The sequence below is a fragment of the Phyllostomus discolor genome, chromosome 12 (genome assembly GCF_004126475.2).
Source record: "Phyllostomus discolor isolate MPI-MPIP mPhyDis1 chromosome 12, mPhyDis1.pri.v3, whole genome shotgun sequence".
NCBI classification, from domain to species: Eukaryota; Metazoa; Chordata; class Mammalia; order Chiroptera; family Phyllostomidae; genus Phyllostomus; species Phyllostomus discolor.
In genome coordinates, this window is record NC_040914.2 from 59,911,572 (window position 1) to 59,926,377 (window position 14,806).

General features: G+C 48.3%; 1 protein-coding gene across 2 annotated transcripts; it reads left to right on the top strand.

Moving 5' to 3' along the window:
* The first annotated feature begins 900 nt into the window (after window positions 1-900).
* PDP2 (pyruvate dehyrogenase phosphatase catalytic subunit 2) lies at window positions 901-8,322 on the top strand. 2 transcript variants are annotated; one of them, XM_036011970.1, is made up of 2 exons: window positions 901-1,013; window positions 2,956-8,322. In XM_036011970.1, the coding sequence occupies exon 2, from the start codon at window positions 3,008-3,010 to the stop codon at window positions 4,598-4,600; it is 1,593 nt and encodes a 530-aa protein (XP_035867863.1). In that variant the 5' UTR covers window positions 901-1,013; window positions 2,956-3,007; the 3' UTR covers window positions 4,601-8,322. The 2 variants fall into 2 exon arrangements, with proteins under 2 accessions (XP_035867863.1, XP_035867864.1); XM_036011971.1 differs by having other exon boundaries at window positions 912-931.
* The last annotated feature ends 6,484 nt before the right edge of the window (window positions 8,323-14,806 follow it).

Consider the following 14,806-nt stretch of genomic DNA (forward strand, 5'->3'; position numbering starts at 1 on the left):
AAGTCAAAATTGGAGGTGTAGAGACAAGAGGAGAGGCTTGGAATAGGGTGGTAGAGTAGATGGAGGCAAACGTTTGGACTGGAGAAATATTTAGGGAATAAAATTAACAGTGTTAGATAACTGACAGGAGAACGGGATGGGAGTGAGGAAGAGGGAGTGGAGGTGACTCCCAAGTTTCTAGCTTGGCTCTCTAGGCAGATAATGGGGCCATTACTGGGTGAGAGGAGGAGGGGAAAGCTGATTTGGCAGGAAAATGAGTTTGGGGCAAGTTGTGTTTGAGTCACAAACGGGCCTCCAGCGAGAGGCGTCCAGGTGGTTGAATATAAGGATGTGGTGCTTGGGAGGAGTCTGGACCGGTTGGCCCAGAAATGGAGAGGAAGTGGTAGCAGGGCTGTCCAACCTTTTGACGTCTCTGGGCCACATTGGAAGAAGAGATGTCTTGGGTCACACATTAAAAACACAAACACTAATAAAAACCGATGAGCAAAAATAAAAGGCTTTCAATAAATTTGCGATTTTGTGTTGGGTCACATTCATAGCCATCCTGGGCCGCACGCGGCATGCGGGTTGGACACCCCTGCTAGGGTATCACAAACAACAGTAAGCAATCGGAAAGGTTACCCGGTTTCGCGTATGCAGAGTCGGGGCGGTCAGTAGTGGAGTGCTCAGCCACATCAAATACGTGATTGCAGGGACCTGCACGCAGCCCTACTCTCAACCTACTCTGGATCACAGCCCCTCAGGGCGAGTAGCGGGTAAGTGGGGGGAAACCGGATTTGGCCCCTCCAGGTCCGCCCCTTCTGCCCGCCCTCTCTTCCTCATCAGCCATTGGGCAATTCCCCTGTCTGTCAAGGGCCCGCCTCCGTAGATGAACCAATAAAGGCTGGCGAGAGGACGCTTCCTTCTTGAGTTGCACTGGTAGCTTACTGAGGTGCGGTTTGGCGTCTGCAGCGCAGCACTCTACGCAGGCGTGGCTCGGCCGGGACGGATCCCCGCGGCAGAGGCGCGGGCCGGTGAGAGTAGTGCCAAGGTCCGTGGTTGGGAAGGGGACCCGCCCGGGTTATGGACGCTTCTCACCCCCACCTGGCCTGGCCAGCGTCTGGGCCGCCCACGCTCACGGCATCAGCTCAGGTGATGGGGTGGAGAGCGGAGTGGAGGTGAGGTGAGGCGTGGTGAGACGAGGTGAGGTGAAGGTGAGGTGAGGGGGCGGGCCCGCAGCCGGCTGGGAAGAGCTGGGCTCAGAGCCATGGTCATCCCACTCGCGCCACCGCCACGTGGGCTCGCGACTAGCCAAGGACCCTTGCTGCGTAGCGAGGCACTAGCTAGGTACTTTGGTCCGCGTAATAGCTCTGGGAGCGTAGTGTCTCGACTGAATCCGCGTGTTTTACAAGCTGGGAAGCTGGGGCTTAGGGACGTGGCCGCGCTCGGTTTGATGGAGATCCGGCCGGGCTGGACTCAGGAGACCTCCCTCTTATCTACGAAAACGTGGGTCAGCGACTTGAACTTGGGACCCGTTTGTTTCCTTTGCATACGCGAAATTGTTTGGTTCGGGGCTGCGGCAGGCAGACAGCCTTTCGTGGAGCCCCGATGCCTGGCTTTTCTGCAGGGTCCGGGGCGGTGGGGGGAGGGGTAGGCGCCCTCTGTTCACCCTGACCCGCTTCTCCTGCCCCAAGTTCAGCGGGGTGGACTAGGGGGAAAGGAGGACGATCCTGTCAGTTCTGGGAGCTCTCAGATACCTCAACGGGCAACCCGGGGTGGGCAGGATTATTAAACAAAATCCGAAAACACGTGGGAAACGCTCTTTCTCCCGGGTCACTCTAGAAAATAGGAAGTAGGAAATAGAGCAAGATTTTTTGTTGTTTGTTTGTTGTTTTTTTTGTTTGTTTTTGTTTTTGTCTAAGGCAAAATACCACAAAGGCTGTGGAAGGTGCTGGGAAACTGTTTGCTTCATGCCTTTGCTGAGGCAGATGTGAACCTTTTGGAAATTAGTTTGGCAGTACATCTACACTCTTTGACCTACTAATTTCTTCTTTGGGAAGAAAGGAGGATAAAATCTAAGTAGGGAAAAGGTTGATGGACAAGGCAGTGCAGTTTGGTGTTTTATCAATGGCTGTGGAAATGACCTTCATATCCCCAACAATAGAGAACAGTTAAATAAATTGTGATTGTTTATACCAAAATGGGATATTACACATCCATGAAATGTAATATCATGAATAAAATGCTCTTAACAAGAAAACTGGATTCAAAGTTGTTGTTACAACTATATAAAAATGTGTACAGAATGACTGGAGGATAATACACCTAATGATAAAAGTAATAACTACCTCTTTTTTTTTAGCAGAAGGGTCTATTTTTTAAAATCCTCACAAAACCTTAGGAGACTAGTATTCCCATCCCACCAATGGACAACTGGAGCTTCAGCACTGTGTCTGATGCCAAACAGCTAGTGTTAGACCTAGTATGCGATGGGGCCTTTAAAAATCCACATTTAGCCAATATTTAAAGACTTGTTGTGTGCCAGGTACAGGGCTGGGCCCTGGAAAGCCCCTGGTAAGGCAGTCATGGTTCCTGAATTCATGGAGCTTAGTAGGAAAGCAGAACCTTAGAGTCTGCTGGGGAGAGTGAGCCTGGGAGCTAGATGCTGGGCTGCAGCGAGGGAAATGGGTCCCTAGGACCCCTGTGAGGAATGAGTGAGCTCCGTGGGAAAGCCCATGGTGGGCCTTTAAGAGTGGGGAGTATATATAAATCCTGTTTTTCACATTTTCTGGGATGTGTTTATGTGTCATAATGAGAGGTACAGAAATGTGCTTACATATTTTGAGTTTAGTCAACTCTTTTAAATAGTTCACCTTAAATGACTTTTGTTCAGGGTAATAGCAAATTAAATGTTTTCAGAAGTCATTATTATTGAGAAACTAAATTTGAAACTTTTTTAAACTCTTTAATTTTCAGGTTGAAAAAAAGCCTTTTGCTGAAGGAACATATTTGCTGATATAGTTTCAGAATGTCAAGTACTGTGTCCTACTGGATCTTAAATTCTGCAAGAAACAGCATTGCCACATTACATGGGAGCAGGCGTTTATATTCAAGGTATTCCTCAAGTAGGAATAAATCAAAATGGACGCTCTTTTCCTGGGCACCAACCACCCTAAAAAACAATGCCCAATGTGGTAGTTTTGCTCTGCCAAAAGCCTACAGACACACATCGACAGAGGAAGATGATTTCCACCTACAGCTCAGCCCCGAGCAGGTAAATGAAGTGCTACGAGCTGGTGAGTCCGTCCACAAAATTCTTAACCTCGTCAGCGGAGTCCCAAATTCGGTGTTGAGATTTGAGAGCAACCAGCTGGCTGCCAACTCCCCAGTGGAAGACCGGCGAGGTGTTGCCTCCTGCCTGCAGACCAATGGACTGATGTTTGGTGTCTTTGATGGACATGGTGGCCATGCATGTGCTCAAGCAGTAAGTGAGAGGCTCTTCTACTACGTGGCAGTGTCACTGATGTCTCAGCAGACCTTGGAGCAGATGGAGGGAGCAATGGAAAGCATGAAGCCCATGCTGCCCATCCTACAGTGGCTTAAGCACCCAGGGGATAGTATCTATAAGGATGTCACATCAGTGCACCTTGATCACCTCCGGGTCTACTGGCAGGAGTTGCTTGACCTGCACATGGAAATGGGATTGAACATTAAGGAAGCATTAATGCACTCCTTCCAGAGACTGGATTCTGACATCTCGCTGGAAATCCAGGCCCCTCTGGAAGATGAGATGACAAGGAACCTTTCTCTCCAGGTTGCTTTCTCTGGAGCAACAGCTTGCATGGCCCATGTTGATGGGGTTCACTTGCATGTAGCAAATGCTGGTGACTGCCGGGCCATTCTTGGAGTCCAGGATGATAATGGCATGTGGTCTTGTCTGCCCCTTACCCATGACCACAATGCCTGGAACCAGGCTGAGCTGTCACGGCTAAAGAGAGAGCATCCTGAGTCAGAAGACAGGACAATCATTATAGACGACAGGCTGCTGGGGGTGCTCATGCCCTGCAGGGCATTCGGGGATGTGCAGCTAAAGTGGAGTAAAGAGCTGCAGCGCAGCGTCCTGGAAAGGGGCTTTGACACTGAGGCCCTCAACATTTGCCAGTTCACCCCCCCAAACTATTACACTCCACCCTACCTGACTGCTAAGCCAGAGGTCACCTATCACAGGCTGAGGCCCCAGGATAAGTTTCTTGTGCTGGCCTCCGATGGCCTATGGGATCTACTAGACAATGAGGATGTGGTGAGGCTGGTGGTAGAGCACCTAAGTGAAGCAGGTCGACACAAGCCAGACCTGGCCCAGAGACCCACCAACCTGGGACTCATGCAAAGCCTGCTACTGCAGAGGAAAGCCCAGGGGCTTCACTCTGCCGACCAAAATGCAGCCACACGTCTGATCAGGCATGCCATAGGGAGCAATGAGTACGGAGAACTGGAGCCAGAGCGGCTGACTGCGATGCTGACATTGCCAGAGGACTTGGCGAGGATGTACAGGGATGATATCACTGTCACTGTGGTGTATTTTAACTCAGACTCAATTGATGCATATTACAAGGGAGGTTAAGAATCTCCCATCCTATTGCCAAGGTTAACTTAAATGTTCTTCTAAGATATTTTCAGTTACTCTTAAACTGGCTATTCAAACCTTACTGTTAAAAGGGCAGTCAGGTATTTCTTGCTTAATAATAAACTAATGTGAGGGGTAGAGGGTGGGGAAACTGCCTAAGTTTAAAAACAATAGCAGTAATTTCATGTCCCTGTGTGTTTTGGTCACCTCTTCTATAAAGAGAGGACAGAACACAGAGACGCAGAGTTGGCTTGGGCTCATGTAGCCCAAATCCTTTTATAAAGACACATGAAACTCAACCTGAGCCTCCAAAGGGTAAATTTAATGATGATTCTAATCATATGGAGAACTTCAGGATCTTCTAAGGTTTTGCTACAAAATCTACAAACTTGATAATTCTCCTCAATTCACAATCATGGACTTCTCGACTATGAAAGGGGGTTTGGGTTGTTTGTTTTTTAAATTGCTAAGACCTAGGTTTATGAAAGATATAAAACACTTGTCTATGCAATATTCTAACCATTTTTGTGATTATACTTGTGAAAACCTTTTGTAATGGTGCATTGTAGTTCTATTTTAGTTTCTTTTAAAACTGAGCCTTCAAACTTGCAAACAGGCTTGCTGCCAGCATTCATGGAATGACCTGTCTTGATTTTCAGCTGAGGGTGAGAGGGCCTCGGCCTCTCGGCCAGCGGAATTTACTAGTGCAACTTTTGTCCTTTCCACTGGGTCCTACCTCCTGAACCTTGGAGCCACAGTAGGAGGTAACTTCTGTCTAAGCCTGAACTCCTGGCCTTTCCTGCATTAATAATATTTTCTCCAGGGTTTAATCCTCTGGAAATTTAGTCATAGCACTTAACCTTTCTGATCATACCTCTCAAACATTCTTCTGTTATTTCCTACCTTTTCTATGCTGAACTCCCTCATCCTGCTGCTTCTAACTGTAAAGAATGCTTCCATTTCAAATGGTTACAGGGAAGGAGAAAATGTGATCTCCTTGTGTCAGATGCTTAGGCAGCGCTGGCTTCTGCAGTGGATTATAGACTAAAGATTTAGCCTGAATCTGGAGACGTGAAACAGGAAGTACCTGAGAATAGTCACTAACCAAGGCCCCCTGTTGGGGAGGAGAGCACAGGAAGATTTGTCGGATGGGAGACTTGTCCATGGAATGTGGAATAAATCACATTGTTACTCCTTAGGAACTGGATCATAAATAGTACAGGAGTTGTGGCAAAAATAAATATAACCTGTAATGGCTTCTGTGGGCTGCACAGACTTGTGTCTGTTGGAAAATTAAACCACATGGGTCCTTTTTGGGAGAGGACTTCATGGTATGAATTAGGTGGCATTTAAACAACAGGAAATGTGTCCCTAAATGGAAATACAAATATAATCCCACAAAACTGACATGTTTACCTTTCTGCACTATATTAGTTGATCCTTCTCCTCATCCCACACCCACCGTGCCATCCACTGAAGGAAAAGCAAATAACTAGAACTAGGATTGACTTCCTCATTTTTGTCCATGTCCCAGTGACAGTCATTCAAGTGTTGGGATACTCTAGCTTGGGGACATTTCCCTGTACATTTTCCAGTGCAACTGGTTAGTGATAACGGCTTCATCTAAGAAATTGTCTTTTAAGTGTTTAAGCTTTGGTTCTTTTGGATTTTTCTTTAACTGATTTTTTAGAGAGAAAAAAAACCACTTTTTTTGTTTCACTTATTTATGCATTCATTGGTTGATTCTTGTATGTGCCTTGACCAGGGACAGAGCCTGCAGCCTCGGCATAGTGGGACAATGTTCCAACCAACCGAGCTACCTGGCCAGGGCCAAGCCTTGGTTCTGAAGCCATTATTATTCCTTCTAATTTAGCTCTTAACTCATAAATAAAATGTGAATCACCACTATTCTGTTCACGTGAAGGTTTGTTGCTAGAGCCAAAGATTGCTTGTCTGACAACCTTTGTTCTTCATGCCCACTAAACCCTGGCACACCCTCAGAGCATTTACCTGAATTACAGAGCATGAATCCTGCTTTGCATCTGGTATGATCATAAATGTATCTGATTCAGTAACTTGTGGGACAGCTGAGAGAATATAGACTTCCCAACTGTTTCTCCAAGCATATCTGTTTTTTCTCTGCCTAATAGATTTCCTGCCTTCTAATGGGTATATTGAGAGGAAAAAGGCCAGTTTAGTCTGCCTTTTTCCACTGTGAACTCCATCAGTGCTTCCCACAAATGCTTGAAGGGGTACCCCCTGGTTAGACCCCAGTGTGGGTCTCTCTGACCACAGTTCTGCTGTCATTGGCAGAACTGTTGTGCAGGACGAAAGGTCATCAGTTTGATTTCTGGTCAGGGTACATACCTAGGCTGAGGGTTTGGTCACCAGCTGGGGCACGTACAAGAGGCAGCCGATTGATGTACCTCTTTCACATCGATATTTCTCTCCCTCTATTATTATTCTCCCTTCCCCTCTCTCACTCCTACGGCACATGGGCTACTGCCTGAGGACAGTGGGATTGAGAGGGTGTACTTGTCAGGTCTTCCAAAGCATTTACCACTCCTTTTATAATAAGATTTCTAAAATAAACTTTAAAAAGTATGCTTTGGTGCTTTAATTACATATTTATTATTTTAGGTAAGAAACTTTGGTAATAATTGACCTAATTTAGGTATTTTATATGTAAATAAAGTGTCTGCTGATTCTAGGGATTGGTCAAAATGGGTAAGGAAGATGGTATTAGTTCTAAATTCAAATTAGTATGCTAGGTAAAGTTATTACTGAGATGTAATAACTTGATGTAATAACTTCAGTTTTCTGAGATGTTAATTGTAACATTAAAGCTAATTTATTATAAGAAAATATATACTTTGAGGTATGTTAACGTATAAACATGTCTCTCAGAAGTATGATTGGCCTAAAAGATCCCTGGTCTTGGGCACACTGGGTAAAGTTCAGGTTAGACACAATTGATTGGCACCTTTTACATATAAATGAAATATAAACAGTTCAAATGAGTTAATAAAAGAGATAAATTAATTGTATAGAACAAGAAAATGTGTTCAGAATGAGTCTGGCTTGAGTCTTGCCCATTAGCCTTTGGCGATGTCTATCCATTGACAGTTTGAGGGAAGCTTAACTTCCCAGGTTAAACCAGAATGTCCCAGAACTGAGCCATCCTAGTTGCATCTTAAAGTGCTTCATGTTTTCTAGAATGCGACTCTTTCCCATGACAGAAAAGGCCCCAATATAGCTTTGGACCTGGGGTATACAGACTGGTGGTACCGCTCGTCCTGCAAGCTCGTCCTGCAAGCTCGTCCTGCAAGCTGCTGTGTGTGTCACTGAGTGGGAAGCACGTTCGGACTGCTGTGCAGCCAGGCTGAGGCGCTGTGCTCTACGCCTGGAGCACCTAGCCACCCTGCCTCCTGGAAACTAGTTCTTTTTTTAATAATTATTTTATTGTCATTCAATTACAGTTGTCTGCATTTTCCCCTAACCACTCCCTCCAACCCAACCCCAGCCAAACCCACCTCCCCCACCCTTGCTTCCATTCTCCTGGAAAATAGTTCTTAATCAAGCATTTACTTGGAAAAATTCTTAACCGTGTTCTTTATATTTACTAACGTTTGTATTTTAAGCTGTGTACCAGTGTTCATATATTTGACATTGATTTTCTAACCATTAGAGATATTTAAATGAAACTTGTAAATAAAAGAGGGAAAATGCAGTTTGGTGTCCTTTGTTTTGAATGTTATTTTTTAGGTCTTTGTGGCACTGGGGGAGGCCAGCCCTGGCCTCAGATTTCACTACCTTTATCTGGCCATGGAACATTTTAGTCCGTTCAAGAATCCACTAGGGAAAAAAAAAAGAATCTACCTAAAAGACAAGTTTTCTCAGCAAGTTTTTGGTGGCTGCTGGCCACATAGGAAGTCATTAGTGTTAATCATGTGCATGAGGACCTGCAAAGAAAAGAAGGAAAAGGAAGTGAAGGCCTTTGTTGTGAGGGTTTCCACACACTCAGTTCCAAGACCTGTCTGCTGGGATTTCACATCATTTAAATGAGCCTGTTAAATCTTAAATTATTCATTAATCTTTTTTTTAAAGATTTTAAATTTATTTTTACAGAGGGGAAGGGAAGGAGAAAGAACGGGAGAGAAACATCCATGTGTGGTTGTCTCTTGCATGCCCTCCATGGGAACCTGGCCTGCAACCCAGGCATGTGCCCTGACTGGGAATCGACCTGGTAACCCTTTGGTTCACAGGCTGGTACTCAACCACTGAGCCATACCAGTCAGGGCAATTCGATTATTCCTTCATCTTAAATGCAGAGCCAGCTTTGGGGAAAAGTCTAGGCAGCTACCTAGAGTTAAAGACCCCCTTCAGCCCTGACTGGTGTGGCTCAGTTTTAGGGCGTTGTCAAGCAAAGCAAAGCGAAAGGTTACCAGTTTGATTCCATACAAGAGGCAACTGATCTATGTATCTCTTTCACGTGTATGTTTCTGTCCATCTCTTCTCATTCTCCCTCCTTTTTCCTCTCTCTAAAAAAAAAAAAAAGAGCCCCACTCTACCTCACCCCCACTAGAGGGATACAGCTCATAAGGACTGCTCTAATGGATGCTTCTTAAAATGAAAATACATTATTGTTAATTAATAATGTTATTAACACTAGTCATTAACACTTTAGTGTGAGTTAGGGAGGTTATATTGGGCCTTGAGGAGGAGCAGATTTGGGGACAGAATGGTGGAAAAGGGAGTATCTAAGGTCTGACTTGAGGAGTCTGACTTGAAACTTGAGGCTGTTTCCCTCTTTTTAACATCATAAAACAGGGAGGTTGAGAAACTTCCCCTGACACCGTGGTCGGGCAGATTGGAGGTGTCAGCACTTGCCCTATGATTGGCTCTCAGAAAGAAATAGTAATTCACAAAACATCTCTTATTGCCCAGTGTTGGCCCAGAGTGGTTGGAGATGGGGCAGAGAAGTGCTGAAAGGGAGCTAGATATACTTAACATGTACATTTCAATGTCATTATTTTGGAACATGATAAAAATAGAGGGAAAACAGTGAGAATTAAATTTTAAAAATCAAGCTCTTTGGGCTCTTTAACTAGAGGTGGAAAAACTTAAACTTTTTTTCTTTACCTCTAGAACTTTGTTTTCATTTTATTTGATGTTACTAAATGCCCTTAAGTAGTTCCCAGGCTGGTGACCCTCTGAATTGTGGGTGGTGGGCATGCCAGGCAGCTGCCTCTGGGATGGGCGAAACTTTTTCGGACTCCTGTGGGTCCGACTGTCTTTGCCCCTTTGGCCCCTGACCTGACCTGCTCCACATGGAAAATCGCCTGTCTGGGAGGAGCACAGAGAGTGAGGGGACCAGAGTCTCCACTTCTGACCTTCGCTGGCAAGGAGATAAGTTGGCCAACCATGTTACTTACCCCTGCCCCCGGAAAACAGTCCGCAGGGGGCTTTCCAAAGCCGACTCTGTCTCAGATCTTAACTCTCCCCGCCTTTCTGGGATTCTGGAGAGCCCTCGCTGGCCCAACCCCATTCTCCCTGCAGCAGATGACCAGAAGGAATGTCTGCCATGAGCTGCTCTGTCCAGTCCACCCCACACAAATGTATGTGCTCCAGAGCCAGGCATGCTGAGCTGGCCAAGGGTGGCGCCATCCAGCTGGAGCTCAGAAGCCCAGGACACTGGGCACAAGGGGGATGGGCAGGGGCCAGACCGGGTAAAGGAGCACAGGGGTGAGTCCAGCCCAGCAGGTCTGGGGACGGGCTCTGGAGACATTCGTGGATGTGGCAGTGAGAGCTGCAGTGAAGGCTGAGGGGGAGCTACCCACACATGGCTGGTGGTCAAGGAGGAGCCCATCCAAGGAGGTCTCCAGGAATGATGAAGTGAGCAAGGCCATGCAGCAACCTCAGAAAGGATTATGGGCATGTCTTGTTCTTCACTGGCATGGAGGTGGGGAGCAGCACAGAAAGTCCTACCTCAAGCCCCCCACTTTCCTTGCAGGTGCTGGCAAACATTTGTCCTGTTTCTCTCTTCTCTACCCCCATCCCTGTGACATCAGGTTCAGCCCCTTGTCCAGCTGATTATAGAATGAATGAGGAAGGATGGGGGGCAGATGGAGGGAGGGGTGGTTGGATGGATGGATGGACGGACAGACGACTGAGAGGGACAGATTAAAAGGAACCAGCAAAAAAGAGATCAGAGAAGCAGGAGGGAAGCTGCCAAGGGTGGCATGGAAGTGAAGAGGGGGTGAGGAGTGTCTGGTACCAGAAAAGACCGTGGGTAAGGATGGGTGGAAATGAACAGTTAGCTTAAAAACGGTCACTGGAAAAAGCCGGGGCCATCATATATTGTTACCTGGGACTCAGGACACAGGGCAGGCCGGAAGGAAGGGGAGGTGGAGGTGGAATTGGGTTTGCGAGGAGCTGTCTGAGCTGCCGGGGTGACTTATTGTAGGGGAGAGTTCCATGGGCTCACTTGGGGTCCCAGGGGCTGTGCTGGCCTTCTCCGTGCCTTGGCATGCAAGAGAGCTGGGCCTCTTCCAATTCTGTCTGGAGGCTTGATCACTAAACCCCAAAGGATATCCTGACAAGAACACTAAGGGCACAGGCCCTTTGCCATGGGAATCTGTGATAAAGCAACACAAAGCAGGAGGCTGCCTCTAGATGTCGCCATCCGGCCATGGTGGCGTCAGCGACAGCTGCAGTGGTGTTCCTGAGAAGGTGAGGCCCCGAAGCTCACCCCTAGGTGGAGCAGTGTCCCCTGGGACTGTGACCTGGAACACCCTCAGGGAGCCTCACCAGACCCTGGACGTCCTTGGGATGCGGTACGGGAAAAGGACCCTGCCCTGTGGTCGGTCACTCAGCCCTGCCTTGTGGGGAAGAGGTTGCTGGGGTCCCAAGGTGTGCTGCAGGTGGTGGGGGAGTGGCTGCCACCTTTTCCAGTTTCCCCCAATGTGGGTGCCCCTTCTGTGGACTGCCCCATAACTCTGAACCTTCCCCACCCCCACCCCCTCTAGTCCCTGCAGCCGGTCCCGCAGCCACTCTCCCCACAGCTCTAGGGTTCATTCCCTCCTGCCCGCCCCCTGTCCCAGCCCCAAGAATGATCCAAACCACCTTTATCCCTGCCCACTCCAAACAACAGCTACCTCCCACCCCCCAGTCATTCCCACGCAATACACAGCAGTCAGAACGATCATGGTCAGACTCAAATCTGAGCATGTCACTCTTCTGCTCTGACTTCTTTCGTGGCTCCCCATCACCCTAGGGAGAAAGCTCAGAATCCTCCTCCGCAGGCTGTGTGGGTACTATAGTCACACAAGGATGAAGGAGCAGAAAAGAGAAAGAGCTCCACTCTTTCCCCACAAACTGGAGTCACTCTTCCAAGTGTGAGCCCCTGGTTACCCTGAAGATGGAATTGGAACCCTCCACCTCTTGTTCCTTGTTGTGGTTTTGAGGAGGACCACAAATACTCCTTGAATCAAGAGTTGGGGGTCTATCAATATTTCCCCTCCTCTTGAATCTGGGTCGGGGGAGGGGAGGACTTAGCAATTTGCTTATAACCAATAGAATACAATAATTAAGTGCCACTAGAGATTGGCAAAGCTAATGTGCAGCAGAGTCTTGATAACTGATGAATCTGATAGAAGGTTGTGATGGTTAGTCTTGTTAATTTCCCTGGGTTAAGGGATGCCTAGAGAACTAGGAAAAAAATATTTCTGAGTGTGGCTGTGAGAATGCTTCTGGAAAATATTAGCATTTGAATCAATAGACTGAGTAAAGAAGTCGGTGGACATCATGCTATCCACTGACGGAACAGAGCAAAAAGGCAGGAGGAAAGTTTGCTGCTTGTTGAGCTGGAACACCCACTTCCACCCTTGGACGTCTGGTGCTCCCGGTTCTCAGGCATTTGGACTCATACCAGGACTTACACCATTGGCTTCTCTGGTTCCTGGGCCTTTGTGTTCAGAGTGGAACCACATCACTGGCTTTCCTGGGCCTCCAGCTCCGAGACAGCAGATCAGGGAACGTCTCAGCCTCCATAATCACATGAGCCAATTCATTATAGTAAATCTCACTATCGTCAAAGGCAAGTATTATGAACCCATTTTACAGATGGTGAAACTGAGTTTGGAAAGGTCAAATGATGTGCTCAAGGTCACAAAACAAGTAAATGCTGAGCTGAGTTTTGAACGCTGGTGTTTGACTCCAAAGTTTTTGCTTAGCTTTCATGCAATTGCTAAGCAGTCTTTCAATTCTGTTGAATATTTATTCATTTGACAAAAAAACACCTGCCCTATCTGCTTTCCGAAAGCCTGGCAGGAAGGAGTGAGCTGTCGGTCCATGGAAACATTTTAGTAGAAACTGGAGAAACACTAGGCAAGATGTGAGTTGGATGGACTGTGGGGGGCGTCCCATCTTGAGGCTGGGCCCTCTGCTCGAGCCCGGGATGGGGCTGTGTGGACGTTAACACAGGACAGACCCCGTTTGCGGCCTTTCCCTGTGTCCCCAGTCAGTGTGGCCTACGGGGTTTCAAGGGCAAGAGCAGGTGGACGCTAGGGGGTGGAGCAAGCCTTAAGCAGGCGGGAGGGATCAGCAAACCACAGTCTGCCTGCTTCTCTGGCCCCTTGGCCTTGGACTGGTCTCCGATGCCCCTCCCTGCCCTGGGCCTGGCACCTCTGGCCAGGGGGAGGGCCAGCACTCATCAGTTGCCCAATGAAGCCTGCTCTCCTGCCTGACCAGCACCTGTCAGAATTCTGAGAGAGAGGGAGGGGGAGGGAGGGTCAGGCAGCTGAACAATGGGATTTGAACGAAAATGGCCACCGTGCTTGTGTTTGTAAGAAAGAGAAACTGGACACCACTGACATGTCCTTCGTGCACATGCTGGACAAAGAAGTTCTGGTTCTTCCGTCCTGGTGGACTTTACGAGTGATAGTAAAAAGAAAGTGATGGTGGATGATCTTTATTATTTGACAGGAAATTGCTAAATGCCAATACTGTAAACGAGGGGTGAGGAATCAGATTAGGAACACAAGGAGCAGTGCGACCCCAGGTTAAAACCCTTCCCCCAGCCCTCACACACCCTCCTCCACAGGCTCCCTCGTGACTTACCCCATTGGCCCGGGGCCAGCCTGGGGGGGAGGGGACTGTGACTATATTGGGAAGGGGATGAGATCACCCAAAGGCTGGCAGATTTAGAACTGGGTAACTTTTTCCACTCATGAGGCTCTCAGAGGCTTCTGCCCTGGCTCATAAACCTTGGGGGGGTGGGGGCTGTTTCTCCTTCGCAGGGGTGGAGATGGTGGCTGAAGCCGGAGAGAGCACAGGTGCTGGGCTGAAGTTGAGATAAAATGGAAATGTGGGTCTGGGGTCTCCTAGGCCTGGCTGGGACCCCGCAAGAACTTTGCCCCCAGCAGGTCGTAGTGTCCTGTCACTTCCCTGGGGCCTCTGTGGGCAGAGAGTACATTTTGTGGGTGCAGGAATATCCCCGAGGGTGGCCACTTTGCGGTGAGCTGGGCTGAGTCCCCTTGGGCCCAGCTCTAACACCCTGATCTGTCTGAGATTTCTAGTTGCCAGCTTAGTCCTCCCCCAAGAAGGGTCCTCCCCTAAGAGTGCTCCTCCCCCAAGAGGGCTCCCCCAGGTTTCTGGCCAAACCCAGGAAAAACCCTGGTGGAGGTAGCTGTGGAAGGAAGAAACCTGGGCTAAGAGGGAGCTGGGGTCCAATTCCAGCTCAACGAATAACAGAGTTTAGTTCAAATCCCACCCTTGACCTCAGTACCCATCAGACACTCTCAAACCTGTGTTCCAGCCTCTCAGAAACCTTACAGTGTATCCTAGTCTCTGAGCTTTCACCCAGGCACTGTCCAAGCCCGGACACCCTTCCCTACCCCCACCCCCAACCCCACCCCTGAGCTGGGGCAGGCGTCATCTTCCCCCAACTCGGTGTCCACTACATAGGCTTGCCCATGTTTATCTGGGGTGACTCTGAAGGCAAGGGCTGGCTCCAGGGAAATTGCTAGGACACCATGTTGCATAAAGAAAAAGGATTGTCTCTGGAAGGGGTGGGGGTCTGAAGAGGAACAACAGTGTGCCCAGCACTGTCCTGTGCCAAGGACTCTAGCGGGACCTCAGAGCTGCAGGCCCCTCACCCTCCACAGCAAACAGCAAAAGAATACGGTGTGGGCACCCTGCCCT

Coding starts and splice junctions, on each gene's coding strand:
- PDP2 (XM_036011970.1), top strand. CDS start 3,008: ATGTCAAGTACTGTGTCCTACTGGATCTTAAATTCTGCAAGAAACAGC.